General features: G+C 50.5%; 1 protein-coding gene across 1 annotated transcript in view; it reads right to left on the bottom strand.

Annotated features, from left to right (window-relative positions):
* Positions 1–23,285, bottom strand: part of oxct1a (3-oxoacid CoA transferase 1a) — a 45,444-nt gene extending 22,159 nt beyond the window's left edge. Inside the window, exons 1-6 of the mRNA XM_055632060.1 lie at positions 22,955–23,285; positions 13,903–14,011; positions 11,851–11,941; positions 6,624–6,759; positions 2,864–3,013; positions 369–475 (exon numbers count right to left, since the gene is read on the bottom strand). Coding sequence (XP_055488035.1) covers positions 369–475; positions 2,864–3,013; positions 6,624–6,759; positions 11,851–11,941; positions 13,903–14,011; positions 22,955–23,038 — 677 coding nt within the window. The 5' untranslated portion in view covers positions 23,039–23,285. The remainder of the gene's footprint in view (positions 1–368; positions 476–2,863; positions 3,014–6,623; positions 6,760–11,850; positions 11,942–13,902; positions 14,012–22,954) is intronic.
* Positions 23,286–23,791: the final 506 nt, after the last annotated feature.

The raw sequence follows: 23,791 nt of genomic DNA, 5'->3' as shown, positions 1-23,791 counted from the left end.
TCCAACTCAGTATCCCGTACCTGCCTTCTCTCCATACCCTCTGATCCCCTTAGCCACAAGAGCCACATCTAACTCCCTCTTAAATATAGCCAATGAACTGGCCTCAACTACCCTCTGTGGCAGAGAGTTCCAGAGATTCGCCACTCTGTGTGAAAAAAGTTCTTCTCATCTCGGTTTTAAAGGATTTCCCCCTTATCCTTAAGCTGTGACCCCTTGTCCTGGAAATGGATGGAGAGGAAAGGTTTAGCGGGATATCGGCCAAACGTGGGCAGGTGAGACTTGCTTCTATGGACGTCTCGCTCGGCATAGACGAGTCGGGCCGAAGGGTCTGTGTCTGTGCTGCGCGGTGACTTTGCGGGAGGGATTACCTGAATACCACGTTCCCGGCTCGATCCGCTCTCCACGCCTTGATGAGGGCAAAGTCTCCCGTGATTCCCCGCTCCATGATGTAGTGCCGGCCATTAAACTCTCGCACCTGGGGACACACACGGTGAGGTCAGATGAAGCTCGGCACGTCACAACAACTCACACCAAAATGCACAGAGGAAAACACTTTAACCTGATACATCACAGCACGGTCTGGGAACAGCTCCATGCAAGACCGCCAGAAATTGCTGCGAATTGTGGACGCAGCCCAGACCATCACACAAACCAACCTCCCTTCCATTGACTCCATCTACACCTCACGCTGCCTCGGCAAGGCCAGCAGCATCATCAAGGACCAGTCACACCCTCTTCTCCCCTCTCCCATCGGGCAAGAGGTACAAAAGCGTGAAAACGCACACCTCCAGATTCAGGGACAGTTTCTTCCCAGCTGTTATCAGGCAACTGAACCATCCTACCACAACCAGAGAGCAGTCCTGAACTACTATCTACCTCATTGGTGACCCTTGGACTATCTTTGATCAGATTTTACTGGCTTTACCTTGCAGTAAACGTTATTCCCTTATCATGTATCTGAACACTGTGAATGGCTCGATTGTAATCATGTATTGTCTTTCCGCTGACTGGTTAGTACGCGACAAAAGCTTTTCACTGTACCTCGCTGCACGTGACAATAAACTGAACTGAACTCCTGCAGTGCCTCCACCACTGGCTGTATCCCCGACAACTCGCCCAGGGACAACTCTCGGGGCACAAGGTCCAGTTTAAACTCAAGTAGGCCAGCACAGTGTTGCAATAGAGTTGCTGCCTCACAGCACCAGAGACCCGGGTTCGATCCCAGCTACGGAGTCTGTACGTTTTCTCCGGGTGCTCCGGTTTCCTCCCACACGTACAGGTTTGTAGGTTAATTGACTTGGTACAAATGTAAAATCGTCCATAGTGTGTGTCGGATAGTGTTAGTGTGCGGGGATCGCTGGTCGGTGCGGACTCGGTGGGCTGAAGGGTCCGTTACCGCACTGTATCTCTAAACTAAATAAATTAACCTATCTGGGGTTGGTAAAATGCATTCAACTGTCCAATTATTCTGCGTTATTCACAGGAAGCAGTAAAAGTGAACGTGAAGATAGACACAAAATGCTGGAGTAACACAGCGGACAGGCAGCATCTCTGGAGAGAAGGAATGGGTGATGTTTTGGGTCGAGACCATTCATCAGAGCCGAAACGTCACCCATTCCTTCTCTCCAGGGATGCTGCCTGTCCGCTGTGTTACCTGCTGAGTGACTCCAGCATTCTGTGTCTATCTTTGGTGTAAACCAGCATCTGCAGTTCCTTCCCACACAGAGTGAATGTGAGACTACAGATCATTGTTAACCTCCAATATCGTTCGGCCTGAACAAGGGAGCTTTTATTCACTCGCAATTAACACAACAATGCGTGAATCAAATCTGCTGTTCATGCAGTTTGCAAACATCAATCACCAAACTAGAACATTGTCAGCAGGTATCCGGGAAACACTCCGACCCCCGCAGTCACCACAGCTTTTTGGAAGTCTCTAAACCAAAGATCCTATAGCGAGCAAGATAGATCACTCGACGAAAAAGACATAGTACGGTCGTGGGCAGATTCATGTGCAATTTTTGGCTCCATTTCCGTAACCGGCTTCCGTCTCCGCACCAAAGATCCCATAGTGGAGCAAAGATACTAGTGCGGAGATGGAAGCCGGTTATGGAAACATCCTCGTAAAAATAAAAGTTCTTTGGTAAAAATCTTCTCCTCATTTTCAGAATTATAATTTATTAACACAAACTGCTCCCCCGCAACGTTGATTACACTGCGAGTCGGGTCGGGATGCTGAAATGGATGGAAAAAAGGCCCACGTTCCGCTCCGTTGCGTACTACACGTCAGCCCATTGCATTTAGCAGGAGCGGTCTATCTTGGGCCTGTCCCACTTGGCGATTTTTTCGGCGACTGCCGGCATCATTGACTGACGTATCAGATCACCGAAAGATTCGCGGTGTGATGACGTGTGACGCGCTGTGTTCTTTCAAGTGTCGCAACATTTTATCTGTCGCCACTGGATTTTGAAATGCTCAAAATCTTTTGGCGCCACTGATATGACACAGCAGTCTCTGAAAAAAATCGCCAAGTGGGACAGGCCCTTAAAGCTTCCCAATCTCCAAATGGCCTGTCCCACTGCCGGCGAGTGTCACAGTTGTGGCAGGTCACCGAAAAACCAGCGACTGGAACCCCCCCACGACAATGTCTACAACAACCTGCCACCTACTCGACGTCAAGCTACCCACAACGTCCACCTACGACCATACAGTGGATGTGGAGAGGGTGTTTCCACTAGTGGGAGAGTCTAGGACCAGAGGCCTCAGAATAAAAGGACGCTCCTTTAGGAAGACCAGTGGCGTGGCGGTCAGACGGTGATGGGGGGGGGGGGGGGGGGGGGGGGGGGGGGGCGGGCTCTCTCACCTCTCTGGGCTCGCTGGCGATGGCGATGCTGCCGTCCCGGTTGTACTTGATGGGGGCGCCGCCCTCCTCGATCAGCGTGCCGTACGCGGTGGGCGTGAAGAAGGCGGGGATGCCGGCACCCCCGGCGCGGATCCTCTCCGCTAGCGTTCCCTGTGGGAACAATGTGGGTGAACAGGGGGGGCCACGATACACAGGTCAGCAAACCTCCTTCCCCCACTCAGTCACAAATGCACTGGTCCTCGTCCTCAATAGCACCAGCGTTCAGGACCCCAACATCCTCTCCATGCAGTAGAGGGGGAGCTGGGTTTGTGACGTGTGTATCACAGCACCCTGCAGGAGAGGGGGGGGGGGGGGGGAGGAGGTGGAGGGGTGGGGGAAGGTGCAGGAGAGGGGGGGGGGGTGGGGGGGGGGGGGGGGGGGGAGGGGGGCAGGAGGGAGGTGCAGGAGTGGGGGGGGAGGGGGCAGGAGAGGGGGGGGAGGGTGCAGGAGAGGGGGGGTGCAGGGGGGTGCAGGAGAGGGGGGGGGGTGGGGGGTGCAGGAGGGGGGGGGGGGGGGGGGGTGCAGGAGAGGGGGGGGGGGGTGCAGGAGAGGGGGGGGGGTGCAGGAGGGGGGGGGGAGGGTGCAGGAGAGGGGGGGGAGGGTGCAGGAGAGAGGGGGGGAGGGTGCAGGAGAGGGGGGGAGGGGGGGAGGGGGTGGGAGGGGGTGCAGGGGGGGGGGGGGCAGGGGGGGGGGGGGGGGGGTGCAGGAGAGGGGGGGGGGGGTGGGGGGAGGAGAGGGGGGGGGGGGTGCAGGAGAGGGGGGGAGGGTGCAGGAGAGGGGGGGGGAGGGTGCAGGAGGGGGGGGGGAGGTGAGGGTGAGGGGAGAGGGGGGAGGGTGCAGGAGAGGGGGGGGAGGGTGTGCAGGAGGGGGGGGTGGGGGGTGCAGGAGGGGGGGGGGAGTGTGTGCAGGAGGAGAGGGGGGGGGAGGAAGGTGGAAAGAGCAGGGGACATGAGGTGGGGCAGCAGTGGGGGGGGGGGTGGAGACAAAACACCATTCTCAAGATCGGCGGGTGGAGAAAGGACTTTCAGAAGGAGGCGAGGTGGATATTTCTTCAGAGAGTGGTGACCCATGAGAATAGTACAGACCAGGAACAGGCCCTTCGGCCCACAATGTCCATGCTATCAAGACCAACTCAACTGCCAACGTCCCTCCATTCCCTGCATACCCACGTGCCTGTCAAAACGCCTGTTAAACCCCACTATCGTATCTACCACCACCCGGCAGCATGTTCCAGGCACCCAATCGTCCCTTTGTGTAAAAATATTCAGTATTAAATGAAAAGGTTCTTGATGCGACTCGCTGGGACTTGACTGGAGATGGTGCAACATCAAGAGCCTGGCGCGTTGAGTCACTCCAGATGGCATTCTCATGGCACCCACACCACCACACCCTCGTACACACTCATATTTCCCACTATCACTCCTCTCTATCCTGCCCCTCCCCATCCATATCACCCCCACCATCTTTACATTTCATTCCTACCGGTCTCACTTCCAGCCTTTGTCACTTTGTTTAGTTTGGTTCAGCGTGGAAACAGGCCCTTTGGCCCACCGGGTCCGCACCGACCAGTGATCCCCGCACACTAGGGACAATTTTACACTTATACCAAGCCAATTAACCTACAAACCTGTGCGTCTTTGGAGTGTGGGAGGAAACCGGAGAGAATAGACAATAGATGCAGGAGTAGGCCATTCGGCCCTTCAAGCCAGCACCGCCATTCTATGTGATCATGGCTGATCATCCCCAATCAGTACCCCGTTCCTGTCTTCTCCCCGTATCCCCTGACTCCGCTATCTTTAAGAGCCCGATCTAGCTCTCTCTTCAAAGTATCCAGAGAACCCGCCTCCACTGCCCTCCGAGGCAGGGAATCTGGTGATCTTGGAGAAAACCCAGGCAGTTCACGGGGAGAAGGAACTAACTCCGTACAGACAGCACCCGTTACTATCCAGCTCCTCGCACAGTTATCTCCTTACCTCTCCTGCATGTCCCCCAGCTGATGGCTACAAGCCAGCTATATCCCTGCAGGGATCACTAGATTTGACTTTAAATTAGGTTTCAATTAAAGTGTAATGATCCAGATTTGTTTGTCTGGTTCCATTTGTCTCATTACAACTTCAAAAAAAAAAATGGCCACACCCTAAAACCATGCGGAAGAAAGTGCTGCAGGTGCTGGTTTAAATCGAAGGTAGACACAAAATGCTGCTGTAACTCAGCGGGACAGGCACCATCTCTGGAAAGAAGGAATGGGCGAATGGGTGCCTTTGATTTAAACCAGCATCTGCAGTTCTTTCCGGCATTTTAGCTGGCATCATGTTGAGCATAAACATTGTGGGCCGAAGGGCCTGGTCACGTGCCGTTCTTTGTGAGAGTCAGCGAATATTGAATTGCTGAGCATTTTCCAGACAGTCTCTGATGTGAAGGGAATGCAGGGGAGGAGACATTAGTGAAGGACGACAACGTACATGGCATGATGAGCAACTTTGCAGATGGCACTAAAGTGGGTGATATTATAGACAGTGAAGGTGGTAGTGAACGATTGCAGCAGGAACTGGATCAGTTGGCCAGGTGGGCTGAGGAATGGTTGATGGAATTTAATACAGAGAAATGTGAATTAAATGTGAAATGTGCTGCATTTTGCGACGTTTAACAAGGGCAGGACCTACACAGTGAACGGTAGGCCTCTGGGAAGCGTTGTAAAGCAGAGGGATCTAGGAGTGCAGGTGCATGGTTCCCTTGAAGGTGGCATCACGGGTAGATAAGGTGGTCAAAAGGGCTTTTGGCACATTGGCCTTCATCAGTCAGAGTATTGAGTATAGGTTGGGAGGTCATGTTGCAGTTGTATAAGACATTGGTGAGACCGCATTTAGAATATTGTGTTCAGTTCTGGACACCATGTTATAGGAAAGATGTTGTCAAGCTGGAAAGGCTACTGAGAAGATTTACGAGGATGTTGTCAGGACTCGAAAGCCTGAGCTATAGGGAGAGGTTGAGTGGGCTGGGACTCTATTCCTTGGAACGCAGGAGAATGAGGGGTGATCTTATAGAGGCGTATAAAATCATGAGAGGAATAGATTGGGCAGATGTACAGAGTCTCTTGCCCAGAGTTGGGAAATCGAGAGCCAGAGGACATCGGCTTAAGGTGAAGGGGAAAAGTTATTTAATAAGAACCTGACCTGGAACATTTTCATGCAGAGGGTGGTGGGTGTATGGAACGGAGTGCCGGAGGAGGTAGTTGAGGGTGGGGACTATCCCAATGTTTAAGGATCATTTAGACAGGTACATGGATAGGACAGGTTTGGAGGGATATGGGCCTAAGGTGGGCAGGCGGGACTCATGCAGATGGGACATTAGGTCATAAGTGATAGGAGCAGAATTAGGCCATTCGGTCCATCACATCTACTCCACCATTCAATCATGGCTGATCTATCTTTCCCTCTCAGCCCTATTCTCCTGCCTTATCCACATAACCCCTGACACCCGTACTAATCAAGAATCTATCTATCTCTGCCTTAAAAATACCTATTGACTTGGCCTCCAATGCCGTCTGTGGCAATGAATTCCAAATGTTGGCCGGTGTGGACAAGTTGGGTTAAAGATCACGGTTCCGTGCGGAATGACTATGAGGCGAAGACACATGGAGGTAGAAGTCCTAATGGAATGTGGGGGGAGGGGTGGGGGGAGTGGATGCGGACATGTTGGCTGGTTCAGTAGAGTTCCTCACCTGTGGCGTTAACTCCACTTCCAGCTCCCCGGCGAGGTACTGCCGCTCAAACTCCGCGTTCTCGCCCACGTATGAGGACACCATGCGCTTGATCTGCTTGGTGTGGAGCAGGAGTCCCAGACCAAAGTTGTCCACCCTGCAGAGAGGACAAGGTTCACGCATAAGGCAGCACAGACCCACCACACCCTGCGGGCCACGCTCCCATCAGGAGACCGAGAAGCAGCGGTCACGGTGGCGCAGTGGTAGAGTTGCAGCCTTACAGCGCTTGCAGCGCCGGAGACCCGGGTTCGATCCCGACTACGGGTGCTGTCTGTAGGGAGTTTGCACGTTCTTCCCCCTGTGACCTGCGTGGGTTTTCTCCGCGATCTCCGGTTTCCTCCCACACTCCAAATACGTACAGGCTTGTAGGTTAATTGGCTTGGTGTATGTAAAAATTGGGTAGATTGGTGTTGGTGTGCGGGGATCGCTGGTCGGCGCGGACCCGGCAGGCCGAAGGGCCTGCTTCCTCGCTGTATCTCTGAACTAAACTCAACCAGGTTCAAGAACAGCTTCTTCTCAGCTGCCATCACCTGCACACCACCATCCTCAGCATCTGTGAACGTCACGGATACTGACCTTCCCAACCATCAAAGGGATCTACAGAGAGTGGTGACCATCACTGCCCCGGTCCATCACGGGTACCGACATCCCCACCATCGAAGGGACCTACAGGAGGTGCTGCTTCAAAAATAGCAGCCACCATCATCAGAGATCCACACCACCCTGGCCATGCTCTGCTCTCACTGCTACCAACAGGAAGAAGGTACAGGAGCCTGAAAACCCTGACCTCCAGGTTCAGGAACAGCTTCTTCCCAACAACCATCAGGCTCTTGAATACTGCACAACACTAACCTCAGCAACTATGATCTTCTATGGTTAAGAAGGAACTGTAGATGCTGGAAAATCAAAGGTAGACAAAAATGCTGGAGAAACTCAGCAGGTGAGGCAGCATCTATGGAGCGAAGGAAATAGGCAACGTTTCGGGTCGAGACCAATCTTCAGATGTTCTTCTATGGACTGTGCAACCATGGAACAACTAGTGAGCGGTCCTTAACTACTATCTACCTCATTGGTGACCCTCGGACTATCCTTAATCGGACTTTACCTTGCAGTAAACGTTATTCTGTATCTGTACACCGTGAATGGATTGATTGTAATCACGTATTGTCTTTCCGCTGACTGGATAGCAAGCAACAAAAGCTTTTCACTGTACCGTGGTACACGTGACAATAAACTAAACTGAACTAAATGCTGTGTCTTTTGTGGCACTAAAGACATCAATTTTTATGGATACCGGGTATTATAGTCATTAGAGTATAATTGATTTTTGTATATTTTGTTTATTGTCACATGTACCGAGGTACAGTGAAAGGTTTATTTGTGGCGTGCTAACCTGTCAGCGGAAAGACAACACACGATTACAATCCAGCCATCTACTTAGTTTAGTTTCGAGATACAGCGCGGAAACAGGACCTTCGGCCCATTGAGTCTGCGCCGACCAGCGATCCCAGCACATTATCACTATCCTACACACTATGGACAATTAACATAGAAAATAGGTGCAGGAGGAGGCCATTCGGCCCTTTGAGGCAGCACTGCCATGCATTGTGAGGCAGATCATCCACAATCAGTAACCCGTGCCTGCCTTCTCCCCATATCCCTTGATTCCGCTAGAGCTCTATCTAACTCTCTCTTAAAATCTTCCAGTGAATTGGACTCCACTGCCTTCTGTGGCAGAGAACTCCACATAACCTAAAAACCTATGCGTCCTCGGAGTGTGGGAGGAAACCGAAGATCTCGGACAAAACCCACGCAGGTCAGAGGGAGAACGTACAAACTCCGTACAGACAGCACCCGTAGTCAGGATTGAACCCGGGTCTCCGGCGCTGTGAGGCAGCAACTCTACTGCTGCGCCATCGTGTGGCCACTAATTGTAGGCGACTGCTTTTAGGGGCCTTTTAAGTTGCCCCAAGAGGTTGGTGCATACGACAACACTCTTGACACAAGGGTCAGACATAGATCCCCACCCACCCCCCTGCCTCCACATCACTCCCGCCCCTCACCGGATGCTGCCAGAGGGTGCAGACTTCAACCCCTCACCCTCAGTGGTACTTGCCCTCCCTCATTGTTACACTAATCTCCTCTGCCTGCACGTGGTCCACACCCCTCCATTCCCTGCATATCCGTGTGCCCGTCTAAAAGCCTCTTAAACCCCACTGTCATATCTGCCTCCACCACCACCCCTGGCAGCGCGTTCCAGGCACCCACCACCCTCTGTGTAAAATATCTTGCCCCGCTCATCTCCTTTAAACTTTGCCCCTCTCACCATAAAGTTATGCCCTCTAGTCTTTGACATTTCTACTCCAGGAAAGAAAAGGTTCTGTCTGTCTACCTTGTCTCTGCCTCCCGTAATTATGGGGGCACCGCACAATGGCAGCCTCACCAACAGTCTGTCTGTCTGTCTTTGTTTTGTTATGTTTAGTGTGTTTTAAAAGTTTGTGTGAATGTTCTTTGGTGTGTTTTTTGTGAGGGGGGGGGGGGGGGGAAAGAAGGGGGGGGGGGAAACTTTTTTTCAATCTCTTACCTAGCTGGAGATGTGATTGTTTTCCGGATCGTATCTCCGGTCGCTCTGAGCCCTAACATCATGAAGCTGGCGGCCTTGCTCAAGACTGACTTTGAGTCCCACCGCGGAGCTGTGGACTTACCATTGGAGGCTGCGATCCCTTGCCTACGATCGACACTCCAACCGCAGCCTGCGGACTTCAACATCGAGGAGCTCGCAGTCTCGGGCAGAGACCGATGTTGGGAAGCTCCGAACGATGCTGAAGGTTTTGACCAGCCCCGACCCGGGGTCCAATTGCCCGGCGCGGGGGAGCTGAGAATCCCCCCCGTTGCAGGAGCTTGATCGCCACGACACGGAGGGCCCCAACGCCACCGGCTACGGAAGCCAAGATCGTCCCGTCAACGGAAGGCTCGAGGCCCCCGACCGTGGGAGAACAAAGAAGGGAAGAGATTGAACGTTTTTTTTCGCCTTCCATCACAGTGAGGAATGTGGAGGAGTCACTGTGGTGGATGTTCATGTTAAAATGTGTTTTGTGTGTTCCGTTGCTTTTTATTGATATGACTATGACAAATCAAATTCCTCGTATGTTGCAAAACATACCTGGCTAATAAAGTATAATTATGATGATAATGATGATTATTAAAGCCAGGATGTTTAGGCACTAAAATACTCTGAAAGGAAACATAGAAAATCGGTGCAGGAGTAGGCCATTCCGCCCTTCAAGCCTGCACTGCCATTCAATATGATCATGGCTGATCAAATAGGCAAGCAAAAAAGGCATAATAAAAATTACAAAAAAGGCACGAAAAAGGCAGTTATAGACCAAAAAAGGTATAAAAAGGCATGTATTTCCACCACCAAAATATGGTTTAAAATGATAACATATAGGTACTCTACATTAAATGACCAAAGTTGCCTGGTTGCACATAATTACCAGCATTTTTTTTTTCAAATTATCTGTTGTTAAACTATGCTGTCCGTCAGACAGAATATGCTTCAGTTGTGAAAAACTTCTTTCTACCTCAGCTGAGGTCACTGGTGCATTCCCGAAACAAGCTACAGACTCTATATTCATGTCGATATCTTGTGCATTACAACTACCTTTGTGAACCTTAGCTTTGTTTTGTATTTCTTCAAGATCTTTGTTAGCTAAAATCACTCTCTCACATTTTCCTTGTATGTCTTTACCTACATCGCCAGGAACTTTATGGATATCGTCAGTTACTTTGTTGAAAACCTGCAAGTTATTCACTAATGTTCCGCCACGTTCTCAAGGGAAGTGGCAGCTTGTGGGAAGTTTGCAAAATTGGAAGTAATAAGTAGAATTTGGAGAAGACTGAACCAGCCGGCAGCTGCATGAACGAATGAACGACCAACGTTGGCGCCCCCGGTGGTGGATTTTTTTTTGTAATTTATACAATGTTAACACGTTAATAATAACATTCATATTAACGTGTAATCACGGTACAACGAGAGAAAATAGCACAACCTTTTAGCAAAATGGCAAAAAAAGGCTGATTTAGGTACTCGATCGTGAAAAAGGCATTATCCTGGTGAAATCATCGAAAAAGGCATGAAAAGGCTACATAGAACCATAGAAACATAGAAATTAGGTGCAGGAGTAGGCCATTCGGCCCTTCGAGCCTGCACCGCCATTCAATATGATCATGGCTGATCATCCAACTCAGTATTCCGTACCTGCCTTCTCTCCATACCCTCTGATCCCCTTGGCCACAAGGGCCACATCTAACTCCCTCTTAAATATAGCCAATGAACTGGCCTCAACTACCCTCTGTGGCAGAGAGTTCCAGAGATTCACCACTCTCTGTGTGAAAAAAGTTCTCCTCATCTCGGTTTTAAAGGATTTCCCCTTATCCTTAAGCTGTGACCCCTTGTCCTGGACTTCCCCAACATCGGGAACAATCTTCCTGCATCTAGCCTGTCCAACCCCTTAAGAATTTTGTAAGTTTCTATAAGATCCCCTCTCAATCTCCTAAATTCTAGAGAGTATAAACCAAGTCTACCCAGTCTTTCTTCATAAGACAGTCCTGACATCCCAGGAATCAGTCTGGTGAACCTTCTCTGCACTCCCTCTATGGCACGCAATACTCCAGGTGTGGTCTCACCAAGACCCTGTACAACTGCAGTAGAACCTCCCTGCTCCGATACTCAAATCCTCTTGCTATGAAAGCCAACATACCATTCACTTTCTTTACTGCCTGCTGCACCTGCATGCCTACCTTCAATGACTGGTGTACCATGACACCCAGGTCTCGCTGCATCTCCCCCTTTCCCAATCGGCCACCATTTAGATAATAGTCTGCTTTCCCGTTTTTGCCACCAAAACGGATAACCTCACATTTATCCACATTATACTGCATCTGCCAAACATATAACACCCTGATATAACGCCGGCAGTCGCCGAAGAAATCGCATATTGGGACAGGCCCTTTACGTATTGCAAATTCCTGACTGTAATGATGACTAATGTACTCCCGTCAGGCCTCGGTTCCAGAGATGACAGATCAAGTTTGTCTAACCTCTCCCAACAGCTACTGCCGCCTAATGCCAGCAGCAAACCTGTTCTGCAACATCTCCAGAGTTAAGGGCCTGATCCCCACTCACCCCGCATTGTTGCTGACGGCAGTGATGTCCGTAACGCCCGTCTTCAGCAGCGCCCCGATGAGGTTCTCTGGGATGCCACACAGCCCAAACCCTAAGGCAGAGAGGATGGGTGGGTGGGGGGGGGGGGGGGGGGGGGGGGGGGGAGAAAGAAATCAGAGAGGGGTACAGGTCAGGACAGAATATGGCCGCACATCCAATGGCTCCAAGCTCATCACGTTCAAGTAGAGAACACTCAAGGGAGCAAGGGACGGGTAGACAAGTAGGAGAATCAAGGACCAGAGGGCATAGATTTACGGTGAAGGGGGAAAGATAAGTGATAGCAGCAGAATTAGGCCATTCGGCCCATCAAGTCTACTCCGCCATTCAATCATGGCTGATTTATCTCTCCCTCCTCACCCCATTTTCGTGCCTTCTCCCCATAACCCCCAACACCCGCACTAATCAAGAATCTATCTATCTCTGCCTTAAAAATATCCACTGACTTGGCCTCCACAGCCGTCTGTGGCAAAGAATTCCACAGATTCACCACCCTCTGACTAAAGAAATTCCTCCTCATCTCCTTCCTAAAGGCACGCCCTTCAATTCTGAGACTGCGACCTCTGGTCCTAGACACTCCCACTAGTGGAAACATCCTCTCCACATCCACTCCATCCAGGAATAGGAATCCAAGGGGTAACTTTTCCACACAGAGGGTGGTGGGTGTATGGAACAAGCTGCCAGAGGAGGTAGTTGAGGCTGGGACATCACAACGTCTAAGAAACAGTTAAGACAGATACATGGATAGTACGGGTTTGGAGGGATATGGGCCAAATGCGGGCAGGTGGGACTGGTGCAGATGGGACATGTTGGTCGGCGTGGGCAAGTTGGGCCGAAGGGCCTATTTCCACGCTGTGTGACTAACTGGCGATTTAACTGTGTGACTAAGATGGTGTTTAATTCTAACAATAACATGTAGCAACACATTTTTGGGATTACCATAAAATGCTGAGAAAGTGAGTGCAATTATCCCTCAAGGTGCAGAACGGGTGTCCAAGGAGACACAATCCATGAGCAAGGGCATGGAGGATTAATCCGAGGGGTTCTGGGTACAACTTTATAAGACATAGTGTAGGAAGGAACTGTAGATGCTGGTTTCAACCGAATATAGACACTAAATGCCCGAGCAACTCAGCGGGACGGGCAGCATCTCTGGTGGGAAGGAATGGGTGACGTTCCGAGTCTGAAGAAGGAACTCGGACCGAAACGTCATCCATTCCTTCTCTCCAGAGATGCTGACTGTCCCGCTGAGTTACTCCAGTTTTTTGTGTCTGTCTTAATAAACCTTTGGTCAGGTCATAGGGGGGAGTGGGCGTGGAGTGTCGGATACCACACTGGAAGGTGGTGGTGACTACACTGGAGAGGGGTGCAGAGGAGATTCACCAAAATTGGCCGATGGGTGCACTAAGTGCACTCGCTGGAGTTTAGAAGGATGAGGGGTGCCCTCATTGAAACTTACCGAATAGTGAAAGGCCTGGATAGAGTGGATGTGGAGAGGATGTTTCCACTAGTGGGAGAGTCTAGGACCAGAGGTCATAACCGCAGAATTGAAGGACGTACCTTTAGGAAGGAGATGGGGAGGAATTTCTTTAGCCAGGGGATGGTGAATCTGTGGAATTCATTGCCACAGAAGGCTGTGGAGGCCAAGTCAATGGATATTTCTAAGGCAGAGATAGATAGATTCTTGATTAGTGCGGGTGTCAGAGGTTATGGGGAGAAGGCAGGAGAATGGGGTTGAGAGGGAAAGATAAAGAAGTTGCGGGTGAGTAACTCACCGGGTGAAGCAGCATCTCCGGAGAGAAGGAATGGGCGACGTTTCAGGTCGGGTCTGAAGAAGGGTCTCGACCTGAAACATCGCCCATTCCTGCTCTCCAGAGATGCAGCCTGTCCCACTGAGTTACTCCAGCATTGTGTGTTCACAATGGATCAGCCATGATTGAATGGCGGAGTAGACTGGTTGCCACCGCACGCGGCGCGGTCAAGGGCACGGGGAGAGGGACGTCATGGTCAGCTTACCTCCGACCAGCAGTGTGGCTCCGTCTGGTATGTCCTGCACAGCAGCTACTGGGTCATCATAGAACTCTGTGCGTCGCAGGGCACTGGTGGAGAGAAGGCAGCCACAGCTCTAGGGAAAATAAGCAGACCACAGTGATACTCATCACCAGCAGATCCTCAGAGAAAAACTGTCAGAGTGCTGGAGTAACTCAGCGGGTGAGGCAGCACCTCTGGAGAACATGGATAGGTGACGTTTCACACAGTGCTGGAGTAACTCAGCGGGTCAGGCAGCATCTCTGGAGAACATGGATAGGTGACGTTTCACAGAGTGCTGGAGTAACTCAGCGGGTCAGGCAGCATCTCTGGAGAACATGGATAGGTGACGTTTCACTGAGTGCTGGAGTTACTCAGCGGGTCAGGCAATTTATTGTTTCTTCATTTTATCTCTAAACTTAAAAAAAAAAGATAGTCCGAGGGTCACCAATGAGATAGATAGTAGTGCAGGACTGCTCTCTAGTTGAGGTTCAGCTGCCTAGCTTTAAGGTGAGAGGGGCAAAGTTTAAAGGAGATGTGTGGAGCATGTTTTTTTACACAGAGGGGGATGGGTGCCTGGAACGTGCTGACAGGGATGGGGGTGGAGGCAGATACGATAGTGGTGTTTAAGAGTCTTTTAGATAGGCACATGGACATGTGCGGATGGAGGGATATGGATCATGTGCAGGCTGAGGAGATTAGATTAACCGGGCACAAGTTCAGCATGGACATTGTGGGCTGAATGGCCTGTTCCTGTGCTGTACTGCCCCATGTTCTAAGACTGGGGGTGAATTGGTGTCTCTAGGGTTGTCATCGTGTTCACATTGGTGGTGAGCGGCCATGCAGTGACTCCGTACTGTAGCGAGTTCCTCTATCTTTCACTGGAGAGCCTCCGATTGCTTTAGCTTTAGCTGTTTGGACTGACCTGGGTAATGATAATAGTTAATGTATTTGTCATTCGAACATGCAAGTATACATTTGAACGAAATGTTGTTCCTCACGGGACTGAGGTGCAAGGTACATGGTGGGCGATTTTTTTTTCCATCTTATTCAGTCAGTCATTCATTCATTCATTTATTTATTTAATTAGAAGCCATTGTACAGGGATAAGGCGATCGACATAACAGTTATACAATTATTGTACAGCTTCATGTTTAACATTAAAACCTAAATTTAAAAAAAAGGAAAAAAGAGAGAAAAAAAGAGAATAAGGAAAGAGAAATAAAATGAGAGAAAGCAAGAAAACGACCCCTAAGCTGCCAAGTGCAAGAGAAAAGAAAACAAATGAGAAGAGAGAAGATGGAGATATACCTCTCCCCCCCCCTCCCCCCCCCATCCTTGGTAACGGGTTTAAATTTGTGTTTAACCATTCTGTTGTTGGTGGTGATATTGATAGAAGGTGCCAGTGCAGCAGAGGTGTGTGATTTAGATGAGGTGCGTGTGTGCGTGCGTTCGGGGGCAGCAGTGTGTTCGTCATTCTAACAGACAGGTGGAAGAAGCTCTTGCACATCTTGGTGGTGCTGGCCTTGATGCTCTGTTCCCTCATGCCAGAGGGGCAAAGAGTCCACGGGCGGGGTGGGAGGAGTTCTTTTCTAATGTTGGAGGCTATTCGGAGGCATCCTTTGTTGAAAATGTCCGAAATGGATGGGAGAGGCTCCTCTATGATGTTCTCCGCTGTCCTGACTAATCGGCTGCAGGGGCTTCCTGCCTGATGCGGTGCATCTCCCGGACCAGACGGTGATGCAGCTGGTCATGACTCTCTCTGTGGTATAACATAGGGAGGATGGGTGGGGGAAGCCTCTCTCGGTTCAGCCCCCGGAGGAAGTATAGACCCTGCTGAGCACACCCATCTAGGTGTGTAGTCTTGAGAGACCAGGAGAGGTCATCAGCAAGGTGCACCCCTGGGGATTTGATGTAGCTCACCCCCTCCACAATGGACGCATTGATGGGGGGGGGGGGGGGGGGGGGGGTTGTTTGAGGAGCGGGCAGCCTGCCTTCTCCTGAACCCTACAATCATCTCTTTGGTCTTGGTGACCTTCAGAGACAGATTGTTGTCTGGATGGGGAATGTTTTGCAGATTAGATTATCCACTCATTAACCACATCATCTTGTTGTTGTTTTCGAGTCTCATTGTCTGTAGGCAAGAACTGCAGATGCTGGTTTCAGCCGAAGATAGACAAAATGCTGGAGTAACTCAGCGGGTCAGGCAGCATCTCTGGAGAGAAGGAATGGGCGACTTTTCGGGTCAAGACCCTTCCAAAGGCTTCTTCAGACCTGAAACGTCCCCATTCCTTCCCTCCAGAGATGCTGCCCGTCCTCGCTGAGTTACTCCAGCATTTTCTGTCAATCTTCCTATCTGACACTGTTTGACCTCTAGCCTTTGTCACATACTTCAATCATCAACCCACCCCTCCCCCAGATATATCCACCTATTACTTGCCAGGCTTTGTCAACAGCCCACCTCCCTTTTTCACTTTTCACCCCTCACCCCGACTCTATCCGACAGAGACGGGTCCCAGCCCGAAATGTCACCTATTCCTTTTCTCCAGTGATGCTGCCTGACCCACTGAGTTCCTCCAGCACTTTCTGTCTATTTTATTGCTCAAGATTCCATCATCTGCGGATGCTTGTGCTCCCCTTGATATCAGCTGTTTTGCTCTTGTCTGTGCCCCCGGTGTGAGTGTTGATGCAATGCAGAGCGAGCTTTAACCTGCGGACACAAGGGACTGCGGAGCAAAGCACAGAGTTCTGGAGTAACTCAGCGGGTCAGGCAGCATCTCTGGAGAACATGGATAGATGATATTTCACAGAGTGCTGGAGCAACAATAGACAATAGGTGCAGGAGTAGGCCATTCAGCCCTTCGAGCCAGCACCGTCATTCAATGTGATCATGGCTGATCATCCCCAATCAGTACCCCGTTCCTGCCTTCTCCCCATATCCCCCGACTCCACTATCTTTAAGAACCCTATCTAGCTCTCTCTTGAAAGCATCCAGAGAACCGGCCTCCACAGCCCTCCGAGGCAGAGAATTCCACAGATTCACAAAAATGTGAAAAAGCTTTTCCTCATCTCTGTTCTAAATGGCTTACCACTGTAGCCCCTGGTTCTGGACTCCCCCAACATCAGGAACATATTTCCTGCCTCTAGCGTGTCCAAACCCTTAATAATCTTATATATGTTTCAATAAGATAACCTCTCATCCTTCTAAACTCCAGTGTAAACAAGCCCAGCTGCTCCATTCTCTCAGCATATGACAGTCCTGCCATCCCAGGAATTAGCCTTGTGAACCTACGCTGCACTCCCTCAATAGCAAGAATGTCCTTCCTCAAATTAGAGGACCAAAACTGCACACAATACTCCAGGTGTGGTCTCACTAGGGCCCTGTACAACTGCAGAAGGGCCTCTTTGCTCCTATACTCAACTCTTCTTGTTGTTAAGGCCAACATGCCATTCCCTTTCTTCACTGCCCGCTGTACCTGCATGCTTACTTTCATAGACTGATGAACAAGGAACCCCAGATCCTGTTGTACTTCCCCTTTTCCCCAACTTAACGCCATTTAGATCGGGGGGTGAACAGCCTTGTTCTGCGTAGGGGCCGGGACGCATGTCTGTGAGCGGATGGCGGGCCACATCTATCACATGCGTCCCGGCCCCGGATGGCAGGCATCAAATCACGTGTTCACAGAAGGTAGACAAAACTGCTGGAGAAACGCAGCGGGTGAGGCAGCCTCGTGCAATCCTCGCATGTCTCATCCGCTCAGTTTCTCCAGCATTTTTGTCTACCTTCGATTTTGCCAGCATCTGCAGTTCTTTCTTAAACGCGTTCACAGAAGGTGCGCGGCCGTGCCGGTGGCTTTACGCAGGACGCGGTACAGCCAGAGCTCGGCCACGCTCCCCTCACATTAGTAAAGGTTCAACATTCAAAACAGTGCAGGTGCTGGGGCCAGAGAGTCGGAGCACAAAAACCAAATCCTTCAGCACAACATGTCCACGTCATGTGTAATTGTACCACTTTAAGTATGTACCTATGTTAATCAGAAATACATTGCCGAGAACACATTGATCAGCCAGAGAGAGAGACGAGTAAATGCTTCTGATCAGTGACCACTCCTCAGACACCGCTTATCCTGTAGTTTTATTACAGGAAACAATTGAGATAAGGAGGTAGACAGACGCAAAGTGCTGGAGTAACACAGCAGGACAGGCAGCATCTCTGGGGAGAAGGAATGGGGTGACGTTTCAGGTCCAGACCCTTCATCAGACTGAGAGTTAGGGGAGTTAGCCTCACTGACAATGGAGGAGGCCCAGGACAGAAAGGTCAGTGTGGGAATGGGAGGGGGAGTTAAAGTGTTGGGCAATTGGGAGATCAGGTAGGTACAGGCAGAGAGGTTACATTGGCTGGGACTTTATTTCCTTTGGAGCTGAGAAGGTTACAATGTTATGAGGGGCACGGATAAAGTGAATGCTCACGTTCTTTCCCCCCCCCCCCCCCCCACTCCTCCTCCCCAGGGCACAGGAACGCAGTTGGTATGTGGGCGTCAGCAGAATTAGGCCATTCGGCCCATCAACTCTACTCCGTCATTTAATCATGGCTGATCTACCTTTCCCTCCTAACCCCATTCTCCTGCCTTCTCCCCATAACCACTAACACCCGTACTAATCAAGAATCTATCTATCTCTGCCTTTAAAATATCCATTGACTTGGCCTCCACGGCCTTCTGTGGCAATGAATTCCACAGATTCACCACCCTCTCACTAAAAAAAATCCCCCTCACTTTGCTAAAACAACGTCCTTTAATTCTGAGGCTGTGACCTCTGGTCCTAGACTCTCCCACTAGTGGAAACATCCTCTCCACATCCACTCTAACCAAGCCTTTCACTAATGTAAGTTTCAATGAGTTTCCCCCTCATCCTTCTAAACTCCAGCGAGTACAGGCCCAGTGCCAACAAATGCCAATCACATCTTAACCCACTCATTCCTGGGATCACTCTCGTAAACCCCCTCTGGACCCTCTCCAGAGCCAGCACATCCTTCCTCAGATATTGGGCCCAGAACTGCCTGCTCACAGTACACCAAATGTGGTCTGACCAGCGCCTTATAGAGCCTCAGCATTACATGTGGCGTAGTACCAGATCCTACCATTAGCTCCATGCCTAGTACAAGGTCAGAGAGGCTGGAACTGGAAACACTTGTGTGGCCAGACGCGAACTGCTAAAGGAAAGCTGGCAGGCACGCACGGTCAGCCAGTTCATGGATCTTTGCCAAGGACCAGGTATTATTTACAAACTCGGTGTGGCAGTCCGTGACTATGGTAGGTTACTCCCAAGTTCACACGGCACAGGAGCAGAGTGAGACCATTCGGCCCATCAAGTCTACTCCGCCATTCAATCATGGCTGATCTATCTCTCCCTCCTAACCCCATTCTACTGCCATCTCCCCATAACCCCCGACACCCGTACTAATCAAGAATCCATCTATCTCTGCCTTAAATATATATCCATTAACTTCCACTCCACAGCCGTCTGTGACAGAGAATTCTGCAGATTCACCACCAAGTCAGGAAGACATATCTGTTACCACCTTTATAGCAAGTCATAGACTGTGCTGTACAGGCCCTTTGGCCCACCTTCTCCCTGCCAGCCAAGTTGGCATTCTGGGCTAGTGTCAGATACGTGCATTTGGTGTCTATCCCTCCAAATCATTCCTATCCTTATCACCAACTGGGCAGCTTACAACCCAGCGGTATCAATATTGACCTCTCTAACTTCAAGTAACCCTTGCTTTCCCTCTCGCTCCATCCCTCCCCCATCCTAGTTCTCCAACTAGTTTCACTTTCCTCCTGTTTAATTTTTACTTTGTACACCTCGTTGTCACCTTCCCCTCAACCAATGTTGATGTGTTTTACATTTCCCTTATTCATCGTCCCCTTTTATCTCTCGTGTTCACACCTTACCCTTCCATATCTCTATGTCTCCCTCTCCCGACTCTCAGTCTGAAGAAGGGTCTCAATCCGAAACGTCACCCATTCCTTCTCTCCAGAGATGCTGCCTGTCCCGCTGAGTTTCTCCATCATTTTGTGTCCATCTCATAAGATCTTAAGTGACAGTAGAATTAGGCCATTCGGCCCATCAAATTGACTTCACCATTCAATCATGGCTGATCTATCTCTCCTCCTAACCCCATTCTCCTGCCTTCTCCCCATAACCCCCGACACCCGTACTGATCAAGAATCTATCTATCTCTGCCTTTAAAAATATCCATTGATTTGGCCTCCACAACCTTCTATGGCAATGAATTCTACAGATTCACCACCCTCTGACTAAAGAAATTCCTCCTCATCTCCTTCCTAAAGGAACGTCCTTTAATTCCGGGGCTGTGACCTCTAGTCCTAGATGCTCCCACACCACTCTATCCAAGCCTCTCACTGCTCTAAAATCTATTCACTAAATTCTCCTAAAGTAAACCCAGTCCAGCTCTTTCCCTCATCCACCGCCCCCACTAAACCTAGCATGGCACTTTGCCCCTAAATAATCCCAACCTGGATGCCCCCCCTAAATAAAACCCCACCCAGTCCAGCTCCTCCACCTCCCTCAAAATATACCCGACCCAACACTCGCCCCACAAAAAACATCCATCTCTCCTCCCTCCCCCCTCAATATACCATTATCATAGAAACATAGAAAATAGGTGCAGGGGTAGGCCATTCGGCCCTTTGAGCCTGCACTGCCATTCAATATGATCATGGCTGATCAAATATATGTCCAAATGCCCTTTAAATGTTGTTGTAGTCCCTGCCTCAACTTCCTCCTTTGGCAGCTCGCTCCATACACCCACCACCCTCTGTGTGGAAAAAGTTACCCCTCAGGATCCTACTTGGGTTGAGAGGGAAAGCCATGACTGAACGGCGGAGTAGAAACGATGGGCCGAATGGTCTAGCCCTGCGCCTGTTTTAGTTTAGAGATACAGTGCGGATACAGGGCCTTCAGCCCACCGAGTCCGCGCTGACCAGCGATCCCCGCACATTAACACTACCCTATGCCCATTAATTAAGGGACAATTTTTATACCAAGCCAATTAACCTACAAACCTGTACGTCTTTGGAGTTTGGGGGGGGGGGGGAACCGAAGATCTCGGATAAAACCCACGCAGGTCACGGGGATAACGTACAAACTGCACAGACAGCACCCGTAAACCCGGGTCTCTGGCGCTGTAAGGCAGCAACTCTACCGCTGCGCCACCGCGCCACCCACACTTATGAACTAGTACAGCTTTCCTCTCTCACCATGACCCCGTGTCCTCTGGTTCTCGATTCCCCGACTCTGGGTAAAATATTTCACACTATCTATTCACGTCACGATTTTATACAGCACCACTTTGTTAGTGCTCAGATGCAGAGGGTGAGAGCTCAGATGCAGAGGGCACCTTCTCAGGCTCGGCTGAGCTCCGTCAGTCTCTACAGCGCCGGGAGTGTGGACTCTGCATTGGGTAGATGGCACTGTAGCAGTGTAGTTGCAAGGAACTGGAGTATAGACGTTGGGAGGTCATGTTGCAGTTATACGAGACTTTGGTGAGGCCACATTTAGAAGATTATGTTCAGTACTGGCACCATGTTCTAGGAAAGATGTTGTCAGGCTGGGAAGGCTACAGAGAAGATTTCCGAGGATGTTGCCAGGACTCGAGGGTCTGAGCTACAGGGAGAGGTTGAGCAGGCTGGGACTCTATTCCTTGGAGCGTAGGAGCATGAGGGATGATCTTATAGAGGTGTATGAAATCATGAGAGGAATAGATCGGGTAGACGCACAGAGTATCTTGCCCAGAGTAGGGGAATCGAGGACCAGAGGACGGAGATTTAAGGTGAAGGGGGAAAAAAAATGTAATGGGAATCTGAGGGATAACTTTTTCCACACAAAGGGTAGTGGGTGTATGGAACGAGCTGCCAGAGGAGGTAGTTGAGGCTGGGACTATCCCAAAGTTTAAGAAACAGTTAGAAAGGTACATGGATAGTTCAGGTTTGGATGCATATGGACCAAATACTGGCATGTGGGACATGCTGGCCAGTATGGCAAGTTGGGCTGAAGGGCCTGTTTCCTGTATCACTCTTATAATTGATCTTATGACCTTTTCATTGCAAGTGCCTGAATTTCAGAGCAGAACACAAAGTGCTGGAGGAAACCAGCGGGTCAGGCAGCATGTGTGGAGGGAATGGACTGCCGACGTTTCGGGTCGGGACCCTTCCTCACACTGGAGTGGGGGGGGGGGGGGGGGGGGTGGGGGAACTGGGAAAAAAAAAAAAACGAGGTGGGGGCAGCACAAAGCCTGTCGACTGATAGGTGGATACACATGAAGGGGGGGGGGGTGAATGGCAGATGGGTTGGATGAAGAGACTGGAGGTGTGAGGTGGTGAAAGGTAAAGGGGGGGTCACATAAGGAGAGGAGAGGAAGGCAAAGCTAGAGAGCGGTAATGCGAGTGCAAGGGTAAAATGACAAAAGGATGTCAAATGAAGGTGAGTAGGAGGAGTGAATTGTGGGGCCGGTGGGTGGGACGTGGGGGGGGATAAACGTGAAACGTGGGACTCCAATAAGGTCACACCTCCGGCCGGCACACTCCAAAGAAAGCGGCATAGACAAGGTGGGCCGAAGGGCCTGTTTCCGTGCAGCAGAGCTCTCTGACCCCGCACAACCACCAGTCTAATCACAGAATGAAAGAAAGGTCATGACACACGATGAAGCAGAACTCTTAATGCCACAAAAGAAATGTCTGCAGCGGTGTCCAGACGAGAGGGGTGTCTGTATGTGTCTGTCTGTGTATCTGTGCTGCATGAGTCCTGCCCGCGGTGAAGGGACAAGGTCAGGGAGGGAGGGATAGGTGTGTGTGTGTTGGTGCAGCGCCTGCCTGCATTGGCACCTCGCCTACCGTGCAGGCGCAGGTAATGTAACAGTTTCCCGGGGGCTGCAAATTGCTACACTCGCTGGCTGCCAGATGTTGCACTTTGCTGTCTCCTCTCTCCCTCTCCTCTCCCTCCCTCCTCTCCCTCCTACCTGCTGCTGCCGCCTCCATCCCGCCAGGCTGAGGATGCACCATCTGCGTTTCGCCCTCAGCAATATGTTGCACAGAGCCGCCATGTTCCGCCGCCACCGCCTAGGAGGAGGTGAAGAAACTCGAGCCAGCAATGTCTGGCAGAGCGAGCAAACGCGCTTATATAGGTCGGAGAGAGAGGCACAGGAGCAGCAGCGAGCAGCGAGCGAGCGAGTGAGGCGGGTTCCAGCCTTAAAGCACCACCAGCCTCCCCGCAGCGGTACAAAACGACCTCATGCAACCTTGCTCGCCGTGCACGCTGAAACACTTCCACCAACCAACACTCCTCCGAGCAGCAGAGGGGGAAAAAAATAAAAGATCCGCCTTCTGTTTTATAAACTGAAGGATTAAGAGGTGCGAACTCACTGTCCCTCGAGGTCAGCTGAGGATAGATACGCCCACATATACACACACACACACACACACACACACATATACGCACATATACATACATACACACACACACGTACATACACACACATACATACACACACACATACATACGCACACATATACATCCACACACACATACATGTACACACACATACATACATACATACATACACGCACACAAACATACACATAAATATACACATACATACACATATACACAAATATGCATATACACACACACATATACACACAAACACACACACACACATACACACACACACACATATACACACAAAACACACACACACACACACAAATACACAAAATATATACGCACACATACACACGCAATAAGAATTGAATCGTTCTGTTTCGGTGTATCTGGCAATTCACCTCTCGTGGGTCAG

This window comes from Leucoraja erinacea, chromosome 3 (genome assembly GCF_028641065.1).
Source record: "Leucoraja erinacea ecotype New England chromosome 3, Leri_hhj_1, whole genome shotgun sequence".
Lineage (NCBI taxonomy): Eukaryota > Metazoa > Chordata > Chondrichthyes > Rajiformes > Rajidae > Leucoraja > Leucoraja erinaceus.
Note: the sequence above shows the minus strand (reverse complement) of the source record. Positions and strands in the feature narration are given on the sequence as shown.